The sequence below is a fragment of the Tetrao urogallus genome (assembly GCF_951394365.1).
Source record: "Tetrao urogallus genome assembly, chromosome: 15".
Taxonomy (NCBI): Eukaryota; Metazoa; Chordata; class Aves; order Galliformes; family Phasianidae; genus Tetrao; species Tetrao urogallus.
Window position 1 is genome coordinate 13,972,528 of NC_136828.1, and position 23,913 is coordinate 13,996,440.

Genomic DNA, 23,913 nt, shown 5'->3' on the forward strand with positions numbered 1-23,913 from the left:
ATTGAAGCAACATGCCACTCCAGCAGTAACGTGCCTAGAATGACAGGAGCGTGATGCACTAATGCAATTACACTAAATTACATTCATTGCTTTCATCTCACATGTTCCCAAAGCAAATGACAAGCTGAACGGATAGTGGCCTTTCACTATCCACACGTCATTCTTTGCATAGAACAGGTTAAATACATGATATGAGGTGACTGCACTTCCTCGACTGCTAACCTTGGATATCCATATCATTGGCTTCCAGGGAAAACCATCAGGAGCATATATAAAGGCAGCAAATCAGATTTATTTAAATTAAAATGGACATTCACAACTGCTTACTATATTCTATTACTCTGTTGTACACATTATTTCCTTCAGCACTCAAAGAATAATAAGAGAAGCAATACAGAACAGTCATGGATGACCTACAGCTCCTCAACGTGGAGATGTAACTTCAGGTGTTGGAGGGGTTGAGGGTAAAAATGGAAAAAATAAAACAAGAGAAGAGCATTCCATTACAGAATCCAGTGGAAGCCAATGAGACTTGAGTGAATTGAAATACTCGAGTCACAGGGTTTAAAACTGCTTTTAGTGGAAACCTGATAATCTGAAAGGGATATTTTTCCTTACGTTTTAATAGTTCCCCAGACTCTTTCCCTGCCAAGTTGGATGGCAGCTGGAAAATCACTAACAGTATTTAACTTCAGAAAGTAGAAATGACCAGACAGATGTTTTTGCAATGTCTAACGTAGAGCTTGCAAGCAAAATGTTTGTTGGAGGCCGGTTGTAAATAGAGTTACATGATCTTGGTGCATTTCAGCCAGCGCACATGTTCTGGCTCTGTAGTGCCTCCAATCTCACTGCTAAAGGGGCTCAAAAATTCACCTAGTCTGAGTGCAGCTAAGCAGACCAGAGCCATAAATCACATAACGTTCAAACTTCATCCTTGAAATTTAGAGAACAAAAGGAATCATGTTCTCACAGCCTCTTAGAAAACAAAGCACACTTTTAAAGATTGCATCCTTATGTGATGCACATACAGAAGTTCAAATTAATGGCAAGAGTCCACAGGCATTAAGGGAAATAACAGCAATCAATGCTATTTTTAAAGGGAAGAGTGGGGGCGAGGGGTTAACATATGTGGAATTAGCTCTAGGCAAAATGAGAAGCCATTGCATCTAAAATCAAATGCATTCTCTGAAACAGACACCAGAGCCCAAATTCCCCTGTAGACTCCTGCAGTCCAAGAGTTTCAGCAGAACTTGGCCTTCCTCTTAACTTAGCTTCATTAGGTCATATCATGCCATCAATTTTTATGTTGGACGCCCTCCTTACTGCACATCAGTTGTTGGCACTATGTGGGCAATTTTCCGATTTGGAGGGGGAGAAAAGGGTGGCCTGTGCACGAGGGTGAGGAATTTTCTTCCCATGTAGAATAAGTCATTTCTTAGAACAGTTTGAGGGGCAGCGATATTTGTATCCCTTCTGCCAGATGTCACCAGGGGCAACAAGAGCCGGGATTAAATATCTATCAAATTCTTCCTGAAATTTGTCAGCGCCAGGTGGTCGATAACCCATTCAGAAAACTGACCGCCCCCCACAGCCAAAGGTTCCTCCTCTCGTAAGAACGATCTCTGCAGCTGAAACGTTTTGATAGAGGACAAAAACAGATTCTTCTAAAAAAACCTTGTTGCAATAATTTCCGCTGTTTACATGCAGTAGGTGAACCAATGCCCCTCTGCACACGCTTGTGCCATCATCTTGTGTCTGTCTGCCACCAGCTGCTGTCTGTGCTGGACGGCCTGAGGTCTCACTGAAACCCCCTGTGCCTCAGTCAGTGAATGTTGGTGGCTGTCCTCACAGCCGGGTTAGGCTTGCCTTTCATCTCACAGGGAAAAGCTTCTGCAAAAAAAAGATGCTTTGATAGTCTCTCTGACATTACGACAGGCTGTGCTGTCACACCTTGCTGTGCCACCGCCTCAAGCTGTGACACCTTGCTCTGCCATCCCTCACCCTGGCCGCAGTGCCACCTCGTGCTGCCATCCACACGGCTTGTTGTCCTTCACTCTTCTGCCTGAACCCCCAGATGAGATGTGAGCCTGAATCCTCACCCAGTTACTCTATGCAGTCCATGAAACAAGACTGACATGACCAACTCGCTTCTGTGCGAGCACAAAGGAACATTGGAAACAGCATTAAGGAGAAAAAAAAAGGAAAAACCACAACAAAAAAGACACCTAAAAAAAATCAGTTACCTAAGGGAGATCAGAAGGTAGGCTACAAAACTGCAGACACATTTTGCTCCCTGCTACTATCAGCATTTCTCCCTATTCTAAAAGAGAAGCTCTGCCACGCAGAGCTCAGCAGCTTTTGTCTCAGAGACAGCTGGGTAGATCACAGCCCCTTTGCTTCATACAGGCACGACCAAACAGGATGTCAGAACCTCACAGGATTCTAAGATTTTCCCTGGAAACATACCAGACAAAGTACCTCCCCCAGCCAACTGTTCCCATGGATTGACATAATATTATTTTACCTCCTGTAGCAACAAATTCACTGCAGGGTTTTTTTTTTTTCAAGACAACAACAAACCAGGCATTCTGAAGACAATACAACTATTAGCTTTTCCTTATGTGGTTTGCTACACGACAATATTTGAACTGGACATTTAAATTTTTTTTTGTTTAGCACACCAGCGATTAAACTTTATCACATGTCATGTCTGCAGATGAGATAACAAGTCATCACATCCAAACATTCATTAAAGGCATCTCTCCCGAAGCTAGCCCTGCTTCATTTCATCCGACTCCTCAGACCAAGCGTATCAGACAGGTTTTTTTGCCTTCAGTCCTACATCATATGGAGAAGTTGGTATTTTCTGCTTAAATCAGAAGAAATTTAATACGACTCCGTCCTTTTCGCGTATCTGGCCACTTATCTTGTTTCGTTTGCAAATATCATATGTATTCTCTTGAGATAAAAATAGTGCAAGATGATTAGTTAGGCAAGTTCATTTGACACCATTCCCCCTTCGTGACGCTGAAATCTAAAATCTGTATATGGTATACAACTTAAAGTATATATATGCAAGCTCAGCTCTGGTGGAGACACACAGCGAGTGCTCTCCTCCCAGCCAGACTGCTTCCTTATCCAGCCAAGAAGACCACAAAGGTAAGCTGCTTAGATCCTCTGCTTTCAAAAAATTAAACAAAAACGCTCCCAAAATGCAAAGCACCGATTTAACTAAAATATATATTCTAATATCAGCTTCCAGTATGCCATGCCTTCACAGAATTTCATAGAACAGAATCACCATTCAGATCACAGGATGGGGAAAGACAGAACGGTGCCCTTCACAGAAATTAAGACCATGCTGCAGTTTTCAGATTTTTTTCTTTAAACTTTTCCCCACGTTTTTAATGCCGTCAGTGCAGAGAGGTGAATGGCAGAGCTCCACATCACCTTGCCCAGTGCTCAGAAAGAAAAACATTCTGCACAAGAAGCCGCTGGGCCAAAACAACTGCTAGCAAAACAGAAGTAACTGAGCTGTCTTAGCCTGAGAAACACTCATTGCCACCAGCATGGATTTGTCCCACTGCCTCCTTACATCTTGTGAGATATTCAGAAAGAGACTGACAACGGCTCTGCCGACAACAAACAGGGGGAGGCACCACTTCATATTTTGGAGAAAGCTTCTACTGCTCTGTAGATCCCAAATCAAAGTCCCTCATAAACGGTTACCAGCATTTGGTCTCCTTCTGACTTGCACTCCTTCCCATCCTCACAGCACATTGCTGAAGACAGTTTGGGATTCGTGTCAAGGGATTTCTGGTGGTTTTCAAGAATAACTTTTTTATGTCTCAATTCCTCTTTTTTAATTAACATCAAGTTACCTCACAGTAATGCTGCAAGTCTTAAATTGCAACCAGTCTGCGCTGGTGTGTGCTGTGAGAGTGGAAGTGCATCAATGCTGCATTTACACTGCGAGGACTGAGCAGCAATCTGGGCCTTGTAGCATTCACTTAAGCAATATATACTGCTTTGGCAAACGAACCAGTGCAGCTGTTGGTGGCTGACAGAAACAAAGAGTATCTCTTGTAAAATGCTGCTGTATCAGAAGAAAATGCCTCCGTGTTTTTATTAGGAATGAGCACTAAGCCTCAAAAGCTCTGCTCAAAGCACATCAGCACTCTGACCTGCTGAAACTGGGATACAAACCTGGCTTATCACCCATCGCCACCAACTCAAAACAAAACAAATGGCAAAATCATGGCATAATTTGGAACCTTTTTAAAAAAAAACCACCATGAAAAGTGGTCTGTTAATGATGCAGTGCCCCAGCAGACCACATTTACAGCACTGTTACATTTATTGGGTACAGCAAAGCAGAAGAAGAAATAACTCTTCAGGTTTAGATTTCCTTGAAACAAGTGAAATGGTTCTTATTTATTCTACACCATTACTTTCATTCCTGTTAAGATCACTACATTTATTGATGATAATACCAGGTTTTTTTTAATTCTAATTAAATTTATTCCAGATACAGCTCTAGGGGACATACTTGGCCCTATCTTTTTATGCGTGCAGTAAATATATGCTGATTTTAATTGACTAGTAACCTACCTCTGGGAAAACCCACACCAAATTCATGAGGTTTTGTGGTTCCACACACCTTTGATTTGCTCCCCCAGCACAACGCAGCCATCAGATCTTCCTGAAGCCCCACATTCCCTCACGCAGAATTCCTCCCTCATTACCCAGCTTTAAGTGGAAGCACCTGCTGCAGACATCTGCTTCAGTATGCTCCCCTTGCAATTAGATGAATAATGTCTCCCCTATCACATACTGTCACTGCAGCAAATTCAAATAGAGCCATGAAAAGATAGAGAAGTCATTTTAATGACTAAGTAGCTCACATTTAACTTATTTTACAGTTCAACAATGGCCATCACTGACATCCTTTCTGCTAAAGATATTGAATCTGCTCTCTCCAGCTGCCAGGGTAAGGAACGATCTCTCTCCAGCCAGAAGATGCATATCATTTTTATGTCTTAAGATGGCGTGCCTATCATTTTCCCCTTACATTCCTTCCCGGTGAGATCTCTTTGTAGCTACGTTACAGTATAGCTTCTTGAATTCAGAAAGTCTTACAAGCGGTTATTTGGTGGGTAACGTTACCTGAAACAGAGTGGCAGTGAGAGCCACAGTTTCACTTAGCACAGGGCTGGCTCTCAATTCCCAAACCTGCTGAAGACATGGATTTCAGTGGTTAGCCTTGTCCTGCAGAATGCCAGAATGAGCTGCAGCACCCAGAATCCCCCCTTACTTGTGAAGCAATGAGCAGCCTTGCTTCTCTCAGAATTCCCCCCAGCAGGATCATGCCAGTTCCCAACGCCCCGTGAGCAACTTCAAGGCTGAACACTGCTTTATTTTCTACCAAATTCTTCACCAAAGTAAGGACTAACTGAATGTAAAACAAGAACTACAGGACTTGTTAGTAGGGCACAGCAGCACCCTCTAAACACTTATAATTAATTGCATGTGACACGGATAGCTAGAGCCCTGATTTAGCACGGTGTGCGCTGTAGCAGAGAATTCCAAACTGGATGATAGGACATATGAGCACAGGCACAGAGTGATTGAGCAGGGAAAGTATCCACCGAATCATCTCAGCTGCTTTGGGGAACAGGAGAAAAAGGAGCAGGCTGATGTTGTCAACCAGGCGCGCGTGCGGTAGCAGCAACTTGAAAGGAAAGCATGTAAGAGGTTTTTGTCTCTTCCAGCTGCGGATTCCTTCAATTATAAGTCGTTCTTCTCCACGGTTGGCTTATCCAGCAAAACTCCTGATCAGATAAAGAAAGTTTTTGGAATCCTTGATCAGGACAAGAGCGGCTTCATCGAAGAAGAAGAGCTTCAGTAAGTATTGCTCAGCTGCTGCATGTCTTTGAACAGTGGAAGCCTTTGAACATCCGCGGCGTCCCAGAAAAAAACTTGATGTTATTTTTAAAACGCAATGCAATGCTTTGCCTTTCCTTGAATTTGTGTGGATCTCACCAGATGTTACAAACAAGAGTTACTTTTTCTTTTGGCGTGGGCTTAAGTTAGAAAACCAGAGACATAATATGCTGAGGTCACTGCAGAAAAGCAGACTAAGCACAGCGCTCTGCCCTGCTCAATTCCAGGCTGTTTCTGAAGAACTTCTCTTCAAGTGCCAGAGTGCTCACCTCTGCGGAGACCAAGGCTTTCCTGGCTGCAGGTGACACTGATGGTGACGGCAAAATCGGAGTAGAAGGTAAGGCTGCTGGAAACTTCATCAAAGTCAGGCTTTAAAATGCACGCATTTAGTTACACTTAGCCAGTCCAGGGGAGAGCACACCCCGCTCATTTAGCCCAGTACTTCCTGTCACATTTTTCATACTGATAAATACTCCTTTTTTTCATAGCCTTATTTCTATGTAGTCTCCGTTGTAGCAAGAGCAGATTTAGGCCCAATGTAGACCCCATTCTCTCAGCTAATAACAGCATTGGGGTTAATTTCTGCACGTACCTGATGCAGGGACAGGCTCAGAGTGCTGCATTTTCAGAACATTCTGAATGCTTACTCACTCTGAATTTTCATTTTGCTCTACGCTTTTGGTCATGGGACACTTTCACTTTTAACAATTTCCACCTACATGAACTTGATTATTGACCCCTCTCAGCATTACTGAGGGCGTAACCCTGTACATAAAGCAGGGCCAGTATTGCTTCTAAGGACCAGAACTGCTGTACAGCAGCATGGAGTGTGCTGGAGCACTGTCTGACGTTGGCAGATTTCACTGGACAGTCCCTCTAGGAGAAACTACATCAAATTCCTTCAGAAACTCCCACAGGAATGATGTGAACTGGCCAGGGTATTTCTTGTGGAAATTGCAGCAGAAGAAAATAGGACATTATGCATCGTGTATCAGAGATGAAGTCACTGAAAACAGGGCTGTCTCAGCCGAACTAGGACAGGTGGCAATAACTCCAGCAGACACACGTGCTAATCTTAGCCAGAGTTTGGGAGGAGAGAGATACACTGTTGGAGGAATTTGCTTTTGCAGCAGCTTTTGCAGCTTCTGTTTATGAACCCCAAATAGGACATTATATTATGCCGGTCTTAGCTCTTAACTATTGAATTTCCCATTCTGAAATTACATCACTACTAATATTTTTTGCTTCTGAATAATGATTTTTGAAAACTACTGGAAATATATTGAAAGCTGCAGGTTTGAGCCAATTCTCTGCTAGCTATTATCAGAGTTTGTAATGGGCTCAAGACAGCTTACCTTTAGCTCAGGATTTCCTACAAACATGAATTTACAGACGCGCTTCTCCTCTCTGCACCAACTCTTTTGAAGGAGTGAAAAATCTGCTACGCCCCCAGAATCTCAATTTAGCAGTGGCTCTGCGGTGTTATAATAGCACAAGGAGCCCTCCATAGCTAGGAGATTAGGACATTTTTATCTATCTTTTCTAAAGATGTTATAAGCACTGTCACCTCATTTTATTCCCTGCCTTTCTCATTTTCTTTCTTGACAGAATTCCAGTCCCTGGTGAAGGCATGAACAGCGTTAGACCAAAGGCAGCCTTGGACTGACTCTTCCAATTACCTCGTCCAACAAGCACTTCGCACTCTGCATGTGTTTGTACATTTTTATATTGTTTCAGGCATCAGAGATTCCCCACACGTCAAGTTCACTCAAAGCACTGCTGAGAAATCTCTCAATGTACAGATGTTTCCATTGTAAAGAAGGCACTTCGTGATTTTCAGCTACTCATAATATTGAAATTGTGGCTAGAAGATGGGAGAAAAAAATGCTGTTCTTTCAGTTTTGTTCAGGATTTCCATCCTCATGTTTAACATGCTGACTTGCCACACACACTTTTAATGATTTTAAACAACACGATCTCTCTTAAGACATAAGTGCCCTGATTTTGTTGGGTTTTATTTCTGCTTGATTCTCTGATCCTTTAGGAAAAGCAATGCTAACAAGAGAGCTAAAAATAATTTATATTCAGTCCCAGATCTGAGACTCTAAGAAAAAAAAGTAAGAGAAGCTGACACATAGCAGAGAGCATGGAATAAATTTGTGGGTATTTTACAAAATGAAGTATTAGGTTGCAGCATCTATCATCAGAAAGTGTTTATGGCCTAAAATGTAACTCTCCTTCAAGAAGATTTATCTTTCATGAAACCCAAGGCAGCTGTGAGATAGAGGAGAAGGTTCTAATCCCATCTCTGACACCGGCCCAAGTCACAGACCCTGACAATGGGCCACGGGCCTGGAGGTTTTTCTGTTCGTCAGAAGCATGTTGCTGATTATCCCTTAATAACTGCTACCCAATAATACCTTACCACATTTGTGAATGTTGGTGCTTCAGGTGAAACACCAGCCAGTCTTGCCGCTTGATGATCTTAAAGTGAAGCAGAAGAAATTCAGTCTGTTTTATGGGGCTAAATAATGGCCATCATTCAATTCTTTCATTTGTTACCATGAATGATCATCCAACATAACCCATAACATCAGCAATTTACTCAAGTATGAAAACCACCAAGAGCTAATCTTTCCTTTGATGAGGGTCCCATAGGATTTAATGCCACTGATGGCACTGCCTTCATTAATGGACAAGACAAACAATATTTATGGTGTAAGGCAGAGCTCAGTACACTCCACAGATGTTACGTATTTCTGGCTGAGCACTGCACATTTCCCCACTAACACTGAGTTGGGACTTTTCCCATCTACCATGACTTGGTTCCAGCTCAGTAGCCTGTCATTTTAATTCTCCCTGCTGAAACTGGGTGATAATTGAAACATAATTTGGCAGCTGTTTCGAAGAAGAGCAGAAACAAAGCCTTCTGGAGCTTTATGTAACACTCAGCGTTGGCATTTCCATGAATTGCAACGTGATTAAATGAGGCGAGCACAGCTCACCCAGCCCAGGCATGTAAGAAAGCTGTTCATCAGATGTAAGGCTGTTAATGCAAAAGAGGAATTCCAGCAATCAGACTCACTGAAGCCTTGGCAGAATCATAATGAATATGAATTCTAATTCTATCCCCAAAGCCTTTGATGTTAAATCTGGGCTTAAATTATAGCTGCTGTTAATTACAGCACTGAAATGTTTTGCATAATGATGACACTCTGTTGGTTCCTTTTCCTCATTTTCCTGAACACTGAAGGAAAAAACGCAGAGCAATCCAGAGCTGCAGCAGTATACAGTTATAATACAGATTTCAGCTCTTCACACTGCTAACCACTAAAACCTCACCTCACTAATTCACAAGCAGAGGGTGAACACGATATATAAGTAACAAGCCTGACATTTTATTTCTTGCACACCTGAATTTTTTCATGTGGAATGCAAGAAATACAACACGCTGCAATAGCACTAGAGAAAACCTTTGCCTGCTGTGGATGCCACCTGAAGTAGTAAGGAGGCAAACGGTGACACCACAATGTTACCACCACAGAGGCATAGGGTCACAAAGTAATCTGTGCCAGAAGGGACCTCTGGTTCTGTGGTCTGTGGTTCACCCCCTGCCCAGAAGGCCAACTTACAGCATGCTGCTCTAGGATGGGTTTGAGTACCTGCAGGCACGGAGGCTCTGTAACCTCTCTGATCAATCTGGTAAGTAAGGATTCAATCCTCTGCACTGAGCATTCATGAATAAAGTACAAAAATAAAGCACTGATGAATACACACTTAAAATCCAATCTTCTACTTTAAATTGTCTATACTACATCAAATCTGAAATCACTCAACAACACCCTGTGCATCACACTGGTCATCTGTTCTCAGCTTCCAGAGCAATTCCATCCCATCCAGAATAATGCTGCTTCTTAATTCCTACATAAAAGAAGTGTTGTTTGTATGTTTTACGTAAGACAACTGAAGATCAATCTAAAATGTGAGCGCAGATCTGAGTCCTGCTGAGCCCATGGACTGTGAGTTGTAGGACACGTCTGCACACCCCGTGCTCTCATTACCTGTAGGAGCAATATAATCTTTAATCCTTCCGATACCTCTTGTGAAATGAAGACTTGCTGCAATCTGTTTAAGTGGGAAAACAATACAAAGAAATTTGTTTCTTACACAAGCTCATAGAAGGAAATGGTCAGGGTTTGGAACCCAATACCCCAAACCCAACCTGTTGCTCCAGCCACTGAATCCATCACCTCTTTTAAATCAAATCTTGTTTTGTTCTGGTAAAGAAAGGATAAAAGAACAGAACAATCCTGCAAAGATAAAATCGTCTCATATTTAGTGGAAATTGGCCCCCCTAATATCTTCATGTTGTCAGAGAACTCCAGCAATTTTACCACTCCACTGCTCCTCTGGAAAATCCCAGTCTAGAGCCATTTGTAAACTTTGGATTCAATTTCAGCTCTCCAACTGTTCAAAATCTGGCATTCATTTTCTAACAAGAGGAGTAAGAGAGCACAGAAAGGGCAAGGGGATGTCAGAACATTCATTGCACACGGACGGTAAAGTTTCTCCTTTGAGTTTGCAGCCAGCCCATGTGGAAAATCTTTGATGCAGCACCATCAGAGATGCCTGGAGCTCTTCACACAAACAGTGTGGGCAGAAGGGGCCAAGCCTGGATTCATTTCCTGGAATGGGTTACTGAAATAGATACATCCTGACTGGATCCCTGAACTGACATCTATGATTCTACGTACTTAGCATTTTCATATTTAGTTGTGTGCGTATTTTAAAACATTTTAAGAAGTGAGTGCTGTGGAATCTGAACTAATTTGAAGTCTTTGTGTTTTCTGAAACTCTGAATTTCCACTCTACTTTCGATTGCAAGCACACACAGATAACATTACAGAGGCACAGACTTTCTGGAAAACTTTCAGTATGGAAAAACTGTCTTTCGGTTGGGATATGGCTGCTCCAGAGCTTTAGATTTGCTCATCAGCACATCTGACACTCAAGAAAGCAAGAAAATCAGAGCTTCTGATTATCAAGCTGCAGAAAAGAATTTTGGATTACCACATCAGTTACCATAAGCAGTTACTCCCAGCCAATGGCTTCCTCTGGGGCTGCAAAGACATTACTGACCTACGGCTGAAAGGGGAATTTGTGTCCAATTAAAAACAGACAAATACCCAACTCAGAAGGAAGGAATCATGCTGGCTTCATCACACCCAGACAAATATCTCCTGGTATTTCCCAGACAACTTCCTCCCTAACTCCTGAGATTCCACAACAAACCGATCTGTGCTTGCAGGGTTGTCCCTGACAGACTGCAACATTTAGCCAGCACACAAATATACACAGCAAAGCCTGGTTTTGCTAGGTAGCTGAACTCATCTGTTCTGCCTCTTTATCACTAAAGGAAGGTCCCTGGAAGCATCTCCACGTTTTCTTTTTTTGTTGTTATTTCAGTCTTTTGGTTGATTTTGTGGATTAGACACTTTTTCTTTTAAATATCTGTTCCCCTCTCTTCTGTCCCTTGTTTGTGAATGCACACCTACCTGTACAGCTGTTTTCATGACGTTTCCTCTCACCCTAAAATGAAAGGAAACGTTTTATGGCTGCACGTAAGTGTCTCTGATGCCATCTACAGGCAAATTGTGATCAGCCACACAAACATTCAAGAAACTGTATCAATAAATGCATTTTAAAATAATTTATAAAAATAATTTATTCAAAAATAAATGCATTTATTTGTAACTTCAACGCGGCCTCTTGACAAAAAAACTATTCCTTGAGTGTTCAGCAACTCCAGATTAAATGGATCAAGATGAATCCAGATTACTGAATTGGAGCTACATTCAAAATCCTCCCTGGAATAGCTCACGTCCCTGTCCACGCGATGGCACTGTTGTTCCACTTACAAGAAGTTAAAGCAGCATTCTGTTCCAATTCATTCAAGTCGGAATATTTCTAGCATCCCATCTGTCCACTTCTGTTTATAACTCAACTTTCCCAGGTTAAATTATCCCTGAACGCAGAATGCTAATTTTTTCTTTCCCAAAGGAGAGGTCCCTGTGCCTCAGAACTTGGGAGCAGGATGGGGGAGATCAGAAGGAAGGTCTGCAGTGCTAGTTTGCACCTGGAGGATAAATACCTTTCTGGTAGATCCACTGAGGACACCAAAACCCCTGCAGCAGCAAATCCCAGGTGCAAAGCCCTTTCCTATCCACATCCAGCACACTAGCTGTACTGAGCAAGCTACACACCATGGCTCAGAGAAACAAAGGAGAAAGAGCTGCGCAGGGGCAGGAGCCAAGGGCCCAGCGCCCCTCTCTTCCAGTAGGGGTCATGAAGGGCTGCACGCAGAGCCAGAACAGAGATGCTGTATCTTTCAATCATACAAAAATAAAAAATAAAAAAAAAATCCTTAAAAATAAATAAATAATTGAAATAATTGTTTGTTTCTTATGATTTGGAAAGGACAAAGAGGTGGAGCTCTTGTCTTTCTGTGGGCATTAATCTTGTAAAAATCAGTGTGACTGCCTCATGTGGCTTTTCTTGGAGCTATTTAAGATGTTCCAGTATTTGCAGATCAAAAATATTCATATCAAAATTATCTGCCAATGCTACAATGGTACTGATGCATTGCACATTTAAGATAAGACATTATGGGGAAGCAAGAAAACTTCAAAACAAGGCCAAGGAGATTATCACATTGCAGAAAATTAAAGAAAGCTACATGGCTTTAAAGAATACTGAAAAATTTGCCTTATGCATTAGCCAAAATATATTTCTCCATTAGCTCCAATGAAAGAAGCAGGCCCTCATGTTGTACACTTTTCCTGAACGGTGAAAAAAGAGTCGTCCATTAAGCACCCTCACATTTACAATTTCAGTGTCATCTCAGGAGAGCAATATACATAGGGAACTGAGGAATAACACCTGCAGTGTGACTGCAAGGCCAAAGGCTATCACTGATGTCAGATAACACCGTGCACTTCTCTGATACGTTTTATATGTTCGGCCAATAATACGGTTCACCTGAAGATCTTCAAGCATTGCACCAAGATTAACGGCTGACACAGAGAAAGGCACAGACAGCTCAGATAACTTTTGAGTTATCAGGCATCTCCTTCATTTAACCACACTTACTTCCACGCTGACTATTGTGCCAGCTCTACACAAATCTATGACCATTTCACCACTTACCATTCCATTAGGGACATTGAAAAATTAATGACAGTCTAGGTCTGATATCAGCTTCAGTGATCACTCTGGCTCATTAGGGTTTTAGACCTTTCCTCCTTTCAGCATTACCACTAAGCAGATCAGTGCAGAAAACACAGTTTCTGTCTACCAGAACACACACTCGTCCTCTTTCTTTCACTCACTGTCAAAAGTCTTCTTCTATCTTCTGCTGCAGGAAAGCTCTTTGGGCTGTGCCTGTGAAGCCACAATAGAAGGAGCACTGCGTGACCACCTGCACACATTCAAGCAGGTCTCTTCACGTGAGCACAGCTCTCCAGACTCGTAAGTTGTTTGGACTGAGACTGTCCCATGTTCAGCAAACGTTTCACCCAACTCTCTCCACCAGTCCTTAAACACATGACTGCCCTCTGTCTGTCTGATCTCTTTACATGCTTTATGCACACATTTTAAGTGCCTTGCAGAATCCAGACACCTGCTTCTCCGTTCTTCAGAAGGCCATGTCTGTTAAACAAGTGACGTTAGATGATTATTTACTATACGATTAATTTATAGGGTATTTCTTACTTTACACATTATTAAAGGTTGTGCACCTTTCTACTGCAATAAATTAATGGCAGAAATCCCACTGACATCACTGAGGACAGGTGGTAAACAGAAATCACTGGAAACGCTTCAATACCATTTACTCCACTTACATTATTTTATTACCGTGGCTTCGTATTCTGCAGGTCACAGTGAAATACAGCCACATGTAAGGCCTCAGGTAACAGAACAGTACCTCTGTGCATATCTGTTACACACCACAAAAGGCAGCACCCAGGTTCTTTCACAGCCGTTAAGCTTAGGGCACAGTTATTCTGCAAATACGCAGAAAATCTGAACAATTTACACTTTCTAAGATCAGTCCATCTGAAGACAGAAGTCAGAAACAGCTTGGGCAACTGTGTTTAGAGTCAGAGTGAAAAACCGTATTACTGAGTCACAGGTGCACTTGCAAGCCTACCTGAAGACAAACACACAGCATACATAGCAGTGCCACAGATCTTCCAGGACTGCTTTCTACGGGGGAAAGTACTGATAAGAAAAGTCTCTATGAGTTTGATATGTTATTAGCCAGCTACGTTAATCTGTTCCGCTATTGTTTTCAAATAGGAACCAATCTCATTTACACAGAACGGTGAGGATGGGACTTGAACACAAGATGCTGCTCCCAACCCATGAGAATGCCTGTCTTTGCTCAGCCCTGCAGTGCTGCTGGACACATGCTGTGCCTCGGGAAGGAAAGCTTTGTCACTCAGGCTTCTGAGGCCTGGATTTCAATCCTTGTTGTAATACTGTGCAACAAAAACGCCATTATCTTAGACCTTTACATGAAATATGGTGATGACTACGGCACAAGCAAGCATTCAGATTGGATTCTGTAATTTTTTCTATACAACTGAAGTGTATACCTGGAGTGACAAGATACTGCACCTCAAATGGAGCTGCAGGCTTCAATGATTCCTGCAATATTCACACTCCGATCCTCTGCCATCACCACTGAGACAACAGCATTAATGATCAACCACACAGGCTGTTCTAGTTACTTCCAAGCTCATTACAAAGGCAGAATCTGTTATCCAGGATCACAGCACAATTCTTCTAGCCCTAACATTACCAGGGCTGAGAGATGGAACTCTCTCTTTAGAAGAGCTGCTACAGCATCTCTTTATACGTCTGTAGTTGCTCTCAGGTTGACACCTCTCCTCTGATCTCACCTGAGACAACTGCTGATGTTTCCTTTGCATCCGCTGTAAGTCATCTCTTTGGTTGCTTGCCGCTGCCAGTTAACGCTCTGTACTTCATACCAAACAGGACAGAAAGACTACAAGGCTAGCTCCAAGCCTGCCAATGATTTACTAAAACACAAAGTTCCGCTGCTTATTAGTTAACTGGACTTGACTCAGAAAAAGAAAAATACATGTATTGTTTTTAACTCACTGAAAACAAATTTATTTCAAAACAGAAAGTAGAAGATTCCTAGCAAGAGCTTATTGATATGAAGACTCTATTCAACACCTGCACTGCCAGGAGTTCAGCTCTGAAGGAAGGAAGGAAACAGAAGGGCTTTAATAGTCCTGTAGTACTACAAACTATGACACCCAGAGAGGGAAAAAAAGAGAAGTAAAGCTGTGCAAGTACATAAATCTTAGGGAGAACAACTCAATAGTACCTTCAGAAGTTCTTAGAAGAGCAAAAGCAAACAAAAGAGCAGCAAATTAATTATTTTTCTTTGTAGGAACAAATGTTAAATGTTCCTGGAAACAGTACTCGGATTTTTTTTATCAGATTTTGCATGGTTGTTAACTGCTTGATATCTAGCAGCTCCTCTTGTAGAATAAGCAGCATTTTTTCCACAGCATTATGTTGCCTGCATATTATCTTTCACAAATTTTCTTCCACAGATCTGTTTCTGAACCTCACAGGGACTGCAATCACCCAATGTAACACATGCCCTGCAGCCGGGGAACGAGGCAGGCAGTGGAGCTGGGCAATGAGTTATTTGGTTGAAATATCCCTCTGCACACTATGCTCACTCCTGATATTTCATTCTAATCGTAGCAGAGGGAAACCTGCACTTCAGATGCAGTGTCATTAATAAGTAAATAAACGCTGGTAACCCTAGAGTGCAACCTGTATCGATATACAGTGACATCAACTTGATTCTGAAATTCAGCTGTTGTAGGCTTCTGTAAATCATCTTTCAGACAAGATAAGCATGTCTTGTTGTCAGCATTGAATTTCAAACATTAAAAGATCCCTTCACAAGCAATAACAGTGAACATACTGTAGCAATTTGCTCATTGCTATTCCACATCATATTTCAATACAACATGCATTGCAATTAATACTGTGAATAGGATTTCACAATTCATATTGAGAATGCAAAACAGCACAGAGCCCCGCATGCCAGGCAGAGCAGGTGAGCTAACAACGTGCTGCTCTTAGAGCACCTGGCACTCAGATTTTAGCACAGTGCCTGAACAAGCTGCAGAGGTATTTTGAGCCTGAGCTCACCTCGATTTCATTATTTTCCTCTACATCATTTTTTCATTAGCTTGTAATAATCAGTGTATTATGGCAAGTCAAACGTTTACACAAAGCAAACAAAAATAAAGGAAGGCTGCTACTACTGGAACCAAGAGCAGCAAGTGCTCTCACTAACATCAAGGGAGCCAGTAGAGATTTTATGTAAACTGCCCTGGAGAAACATCTTGGCAGTAAAAGATGTCAAAGGGAACGACCATGAAAATCTACGAAATCCTGTATCGACTCATGATGGAATGCCAAAACGTACGTGCCAGGATGAGAATGACTACAGTCTGAGAAGGAAATACCCACTGTTCCCAGCTTTAATGTTTTTCCTCTAAAATTAGGGACCTTGAAATACATGTGAACAAAAAAAATCCACTACTACACACCTGCAACTTCAATTTCTCAGTAGGGAAATAGAGTGAGTGCATGTTGCAAACTGCACGTATATCTATCTCCAATAGATGATTCCTGCAATTCCAAGTAAGTCTGTTACTGATTCTGTGTAATTTAAAATATTCAAAATAAATTATTAAGTAGGCCATCTGGTTATACGTAGCCTTCCAAGGAACAGAGACAAGGAGATGACCGAGTTGCTGAGCTCTGCTGCCCACGGAAGCATGGGCTTCTGTTCTGTCCCTGCCTGGGTAGAGCAGTGCAGAACATGGTCAGGAAATGAAGCTTACAGGAGACAGATCCCCCTAAATTACACTGGTTTCCTCCTCCGTACTGACAAGTTATCGTTGTCAGAATGGCAAATTGTCACCTGGGATCTCTCATCCCCACCTTCATCTACGCCCTCCAAAGGATGAACAGGCTTAAGGAAACCAAACTAGTTTCTTTCCACAAGGGTTTGACTGCTGGAGTCTTCTTGCAGTGAGCAGCCCCAAGGTCCAGGGGTTAACTGAAAATCTTTAGCACGCCTGGGGCCTGAAAGGCTATGTTTTGATGGCAGAGTTGTACTTAATTAAGCACAAGTGGATTTATTAAAAACACTGTTCTTGTCGGCGTTATCTTAGGATATAAATAGGAAGAGAAGTTTAATTAGTTAAGGAAGAAACTTGAGCTAGGTCTCAAATCAAACATTTGATCCATGAAGCAGTAACCCAAGTACTGGTTATTGTCACCTTTTGAATCCTTTATAAGTCAGAGTGACAGCCAGAGCCAAGACTACTTTGCCTGGTATCTCCTCAGCTATTTTTCCTTGGCCTAGCTGAGAAAACCATAAAGGTGAGCAGGTGACTTGAGATGAATTAAATGAAATTGATGTGCAGAGCTGCACTGGTAGTAAGTACAATAACCATCGTTGTAAGATTCTGAGCTGAACTCCTGGCATTCTGTGTGGACGGACCTCTCATAGATAAGTATCTGATTTCTTTTTATACTTCAGAGCTGTTGGGGGAGAAGACAAAAAAACCTTCTTGGCTTATTTTTCCCACTGCCTATGCTGTTATTGGTATCATCCAATGCCTTGCATTCCAGTAAGACTGCCTATTAGACTGATGGTAATACTGAGTTAAAGAACAGGATGTACTTCAGCAGCATGCAAGTAGTAGATACAAAATAGGTTAAAAGATTGATCGTCAACTCACAACATTATTTCTGTAATCCATCTCATTAAAAAGCATTATTCCAGCATTGCTATTTGTAAAGAAGCACTGTACTAAATCTTCTAATTTACTGAGTAACAGCAGCAATTTCAGACTGATCGATTGGACTCGTCTGCCCTTGGAAGTCTTGTTAGTCATACATTGCTTAAGCCACAGAAAAAATGGTTCTAATGTGCGTTTGCATTTCATAAATGTTATTGCAATACACTTTTTAACAGGTTTAAAATGAGCCTCACAGACATTCTAAGCCCTTCTGATATTGCTGCTGCTCTGCGGGACTGCCAAGGTGAGAAAACAATTAACTTGCTAAAAATGTACTATTTTCTGCAACACGTTGCAAGTCTAATTCAGCCCCAAAGGAATACTGAACAAGCACACACGTAATCAGACTTCTGTAGTCTCTCCTGTAGCTGCCACAGTATGTATTTGTTCAGGAGAACTTTACATTGGGGGTGGTCTGAGTCTGTATCCCATCCCCACGTGGCTTCCCTTGGTGTGCAGCAGGGTGCTGTGCAGGATGTAACAGCCATCTCCTGTCAGCCTTTACATACTGTTCATGTTTGGAACAATTAAACTGTAATGAAGCAGCGCCCTCAGACCATCTAGGGACAGTGAACACAGAGGTCTGGGGTTAATATATTTATTAATTTATTTTCAGCTCCAGATTCCTTTAGTCCCAAAAAATTCTTTCAGATCAGTGGGATGTCTAAAAAGAGTAGTAGCCAGCTCAAGGAGATCTTCCGGATTCTCGACAATGATCAAAGTGGCTTTATTGAGGAAGATGAGCTCAAGTAAGGATTTTCTGTTACCTTGACTAGTAAGAGACTATCCAAAAATCAGCACTTCTTTCTTTCTAAAACTTTTCTGTAAAGGGATGCCTCAGGTTATGCTAAACGTTGGTAAAACCCTCAGCAGATTGTCAGCGGTGCATTTGAGTAGATAACCCCCATAGATAAAGAGCAAAGCAAGAGATGCTCACCCTTCTCCTTAACCTCCTGGGGCTGGACTCTGGCAGCAGCAGAATCCAGTGCAGCAGGTCTGGACTCACAGAACAGAACTGCACAGGGGGAAGATGCAGCTCATCAAACAAAGTAGCGTTTGGAGGACTTGGCTACCATGGCAAATCTTTGTTTACAGATAGTTGCCTTTTTACCTTTTAGCTTTTTGTCATACAGCCAGCAAAAACAATCATAACAAAGGGTGCTTTCCTCCCAGGTATTTCCTTCAGAGGTTTGAGTGTGGAGCAAGAGTGCTAACTGCCTCTGAAACCAAGACTTTCCTGGCAGCTGCAGACCATGACGGGGATGGCAAGATTGGGGCTGAAGGTATTAAATTCTATATAAACAGAAGAAGCTTCTAAGTTATTTGCAATTCCCTTATACGTTGGTGGTTCATTAAGATTCCTTGAGTGACTTTGCTTAAAGCCCTCCAGTACTGACCTGTGTCAGAAACAGTCCCTGATGGTACAGGTTCATCTCTGTAACTCCTTATGCACGAGCAAGTAAAAAAAAACCAACAAAAGCAACACCTGGCTGCCCTAAGGATCCTTCTCACTGCCACTCGCTATAAATTTCCAGCTGCTTAAAAGGAACAGATCTCTGTTTCTCCTCCCACCTACTCCGAAGTAATGCAGCAGGAGCATCACACATAGCAGCACACACCAGGGCAAGGAACCAGCAGCACAGCCATCCGCTCACCTCCAGCAGTGTCCCCCACAGAAGTGCTGCCCGCAGCACACAGGAGCTCACTGCATTGCATTCACCTTCAGTTTTGTGTAAGGAGAACAGAATAACTGAGTGTCCCTACCCCAGAGGCTCTGTGCATGCCGATGGAAATCACCCATCAGATGAGGAACGGCTCCTTTAGGAAGCAGCTCACTGCACCCACTCCAAGGAAATGCTGTGCAGATGAATGGCTGCTCGGCACAGAAACCTCCCCATCTCCTAAATCCACACTTCACGGATTACCAAACAGGCTCACCAAACAGGCCAGGAGCCCAGGGCAGCAGCCCCACGTGGGAAGCAAGCTGCCCCTCCAGGAGAGGTATTAGGGCAGAGCAGAGGAACCACTGCCTGCACCAGGAGCTGGGAGCTGCTGCTTCCTTCTTGGCAAGGAATTGAATACAGCTCCTTAGGAAACGCGCCAGAATAAACACACATGATTTATGAAGCAATCTGTATCTTAATAGAGCCTTTCTGGGACAGGATTGATCAGATACTCAATGCACAGAAGCCAATGAAAAGACCTTCCAAATAATGTCCCCTTGTCAGCTGCTGAAGCACTACAAACAGTAATAAGACGCAGAGACTGACTTTCAGAACTCCTGATTAAGGTTTTCACTTCTTACTGAAATTCTACATTAGCCATTGCTTTATTTTTGCTCCAAATCATTATTGAGCACAGGACTAAAACCACCCCAAACACTTCATTACTCCCTATAACGTAACTGTCAACAAACTACTGTATTTTCATCTGTTGCTTAACTACATTTATTTGCCTAACAGGAAATTTAGGAAATGTTTCTTTTGTATATTTCTTTCCTTCTGATCACAAACCAAGACATTGTTTTCCATTCATCTCTATTCTAAATCTCTCGATAAGCCATTAATCTTTTATTCCCAATTATTTTATTTTAGTATTTCTATTGTAAATATTCCTTTTTTTCCCCCACAGAATTTCAGGAAATGGTGCAGTCTTAAAGGTTCAGAATGACCAAATAGGACAGAATTGGGATGAATCTGAAGAGAAACTGCAAACCCTGAAAATCAGCAGTCCCTTCTGCATTTCTCTTGCTAGTGGCTGTTATTTACTCACTGCATTAGAAACATAATGAAACACTGATTTTTTTTTTTCATCGTGTGGACCATTAACTCTGTTCTAAACTCTGCTTTCCCAGAAATTTCCCTTAAAAATACCCAATAAAATTTAATCACATACTGTGCTCGTGTCTGTTTTTCTGACCACTAAACTGAAACGTTTCGATTCTTAAATGAAAAGTGATAATCTCTCAAAGGCCTTGATCTCATCAGAGCCTCATATATGGCTGTCATTGACGCCAGTGGGCGTTCTGTCAACAGTGAGCTCTCTGGATTAAGCTGGAATGCTTCAGCATTGCTGCAGTTTTGATGCATTTCTCCCTTTCCTGCAAACGACAACACTCAGAATTGACTGCTTTGTTTTCATCTCCAAAGGCTCTATAAATACTAGTGAAAGTGCAGGGAAAAGAAATTACTAAACAGGACTTGGTTATCGGATCTTCAGCAAACATACCAGGCCCTCTTCCCCCTCCCAGCTTGTATCTTAATGCATAACATAACAGTAGTTGAGAAATTCATCTTGGGCTCAGCTGTGCTCATTATTGAAGCAAAAGCACTGAGGTACACCAAATTTCTCCTTTTCTTAGCATGAAGACACCAGACAGAACCACAAACAGACTCTATACTGATTCATCCTAATGCCTTCTCCGCTGCCATTACTCGTTAGGGAGCCAAGTACTGCAGAACTGGCCAAGAATTGTCTGCTGCTCTACACACGTACATATTGCTCTACCATTCCAAACACCTGATGGTTACAAATAGAATTTTTGTCTCATTTCATAACATTTTAATTCAGTTTAATTTAGTTCTTTGTACATTGGGATATCCAAGACACCTGAAAATTTAATATGATCGTGACATTTTTGCTATTATTGTGCAAAAGTAACACTGATGTAAACTGATCACCTCGAGTACTGTGTCCAGTTTTGGGCCCCTCACTGCAAGAAAGATATTGAGGCCCTGGAACGTGTTCAAAGGAGGGCAACAAAGCTGGTGAGGGGTCTGGAACACAGGCCATATGAGGAGAGGCTGAAGGAGCTGGGAATGTTCAGCCTGGAGAAGAGGAGGCTCAGGGGAGACCTCACTGCTCTCTATAACTTCCTGAAGGGAGGTTGTAGTGAGCTGGGGGTCGGCCTCTTCTCTCGTGTCATCAGTGATAGGAGCAGAGGGAATGGCTTCAAGCTACGGCAGGGGAGATTCAGGCTGGACATCAGGAAGTATTACTTTTCAGAAAGGGTGGTCAGGCACTGGAATGGATGCCCAGGGAGGTGGTGGAGTCACCGAGCCTGGGGGTGTTCAAGGAAAGGCTGGATGTTGTGTTGAGGGACATGGTTTAGTGGGAGCTATTGGGAATAGGTGAACGGTTGGACTGGATGAGCTCTTAGGTCTTTTCCAACCTTGGTGATTCTATGATTCTATGATTCTATTCTATGATCAAAAAAATAACAATGAATTTGAACAATATCTCTTAAGATTAAGAAATATATTTCTTAAGAAACATTCCCACTCGGCATAACTCACTAGAGTATGGAGGCCTTAAAGGCACAAGGTAAGGAGCTGACCCACGGAGGTTCTCCTAGCACAAGATGGATGTCACAGGAGATTCACAAGAAATAAAGTTTGTTCTTGGCAATGCAATCAGTCTGATGACAGAAGAGTCTTGGATTAGTTCACATGTAGGCAACAAACAAACCACTCTCCGTTTCACTGACAATTAAATGTCCTGACCTTGACTAACCAGATTACATTAAGCAGGAAAATGCATGCCAAATAATTTTTTTCCAGTCGCTGTTGTTCTGTACTCTCTGTACAACATCTCAGCCCTTGCACTGCAGACCTAGACAAAGAAACACATGGGCAAAGGACAGCTCTGTTATTCTCCTCTGAGATGCAACACCTTGCTGGGGCAGGCTGCTGAACAGAAGGTGGACAGAAGATTCACTCAGTGCCCTGATCCAAAACAGATCGATCAGTGAAATTAGCACCCTCCTCATTTTCCAGAAAGCAGAACATTTGGCAGTTCCCTGCATGAAAGGTTCCTGTAAGACTTCTGACCTACAAAACTTAGGATCAATCAAGAGAAAAGAGGGAAATAACTGATGTACTGCTGTAATTCATCTTCAGAGCTGACATCCTATTACCTGTCTAGCCTTTTCCTCATCCTGTCTTCCCAGCTTTTCTTTCATGCATACTACAGATCTGGGCTACTAGCAAGTGCTAGGCATTCCTGTTAAACACAAGAAATAAAGCAAAACATTCATAATCTCGAGTTCCACATGAAAGTACGTTTGTATTGCTATTCAGTGACTGTATTCTTAACCACAGCCAGAGCCAGTACAAAGTTACTGCCTTCCACTATGAAACCTCTGAGTCTGCAAAACACACACAACCATTATTAAACCATCTCCACTCACTGTGATGCTCCAACAGCTGCTCGCATTCCTTGACATCGCACTAAGAACAAATGTGGGGGAGATGAATGACTCTCTTGGGAAGAGGCAGGATCCCCACACAGAGCTGCAGGGCCTGGCACGTATTAACAAGGGGCACAGCACAGGGATACGCAGGCATTGTGCTTTTTGCTGGATCACAGCGCTGTTTTGTAATTTATTTGCTAAACTAATCCCAAACTGCTGAGTCTACACATTTGTTAACACATTTAGACCACATACTGCCAATGGAGCTGCTATTTGAGCTGTCAGCTGTACTTATTCACAGCTGTCAGCTCCAATATCCACAGTGATTTATACTGTATCTTTTTGTTAAGTCTGCTACTATGCAGCTGATGGAAATGCTCAGAACAGTACCTACAAACAGGCTCAACAGAGTATGGCTACATGTTCTTTTTTTCTTTTTTAGTAATAATTGGAAAGCAGTAATAAAGTTCTTAAGTATTTGTCTCTTGATGCCAGGGTTGTTCTCTGTCAAACGTCCATGTACTTATGCAGCAGTTTAATTTTACATCATCATGGGCTGGGAATCACATTTCAAACTGAGGGTGATTCGATGCCACTTTGCAAATGTGAAGGTGTGGTGTTACTGCACGTACAATTAAGAAGATGGCATGAAACTGGAACCTCAATTGAAGTTTCCTCCTGCCCCGTTAATTTGTTCATTAGAGATGTAATAATTTAAATTAATTGAATCTATTATCACTTACTCTTTGTAGATTACCACAAATACCCACACCGAGACCAGTATCACGTCGCAGCTGGGATTGCAGTGAGCAGCGCTGTATTTTAGCAATCGCTACAGGTGCATCCATT

At 42.2% G+C, this 23,913-nt stretch overlaps 2 protein-coding genes across 2 annotated transcripts; both read left to right on the forward strand.

Annotated features, from left to right (window-relative positions):
- Positions 1-4,929: 4,929 nt before the first annotated feature.
- LOC306952150 (parvalbumin, thymic) lies at positions 4,930-7,577 on the forward strand (the record flags this gene model as incomplete). Its single annotated transcript, XM_079542802.1, has 4 exons — positions 4,930-4,990; positions 5,772-5,904; positions 6,171-6,280; positions 7,552-7,577. The coding sequence occupies 4 exons, from the start codon at positions 4,930-4,932 to the stop codon at positions 7,575-7,577; spliced, it is 330 nt and encodes a 109-aa protein (XP_079398928.1).
- Positions 7,578-18,056: 10,479 nt separating this feature from the next.
- LOC306952047 (parvalbumin, thymic CPV3) lies at positions 18,057-20,530 on the forward strand (the record flags this gene model as incomplete). The annotated part of the gene is made up of 4 exons (XM_079542681.1): positions 18,057-18,117; positions 18,490-18,622; positions 19,047-19,156; positions 20,505-20,530. The coding sequence occupies 4 exons, from the start codon at positions 18,057-18,059 to the stop codon at positions 20,528-20,530; spliced, it is 330 nt and encodes a 109-aa protein (XP_079398807.1).
- Between the last annotated feature and the right edge of the window lie 3,383 nt (positions 20,531-23,913).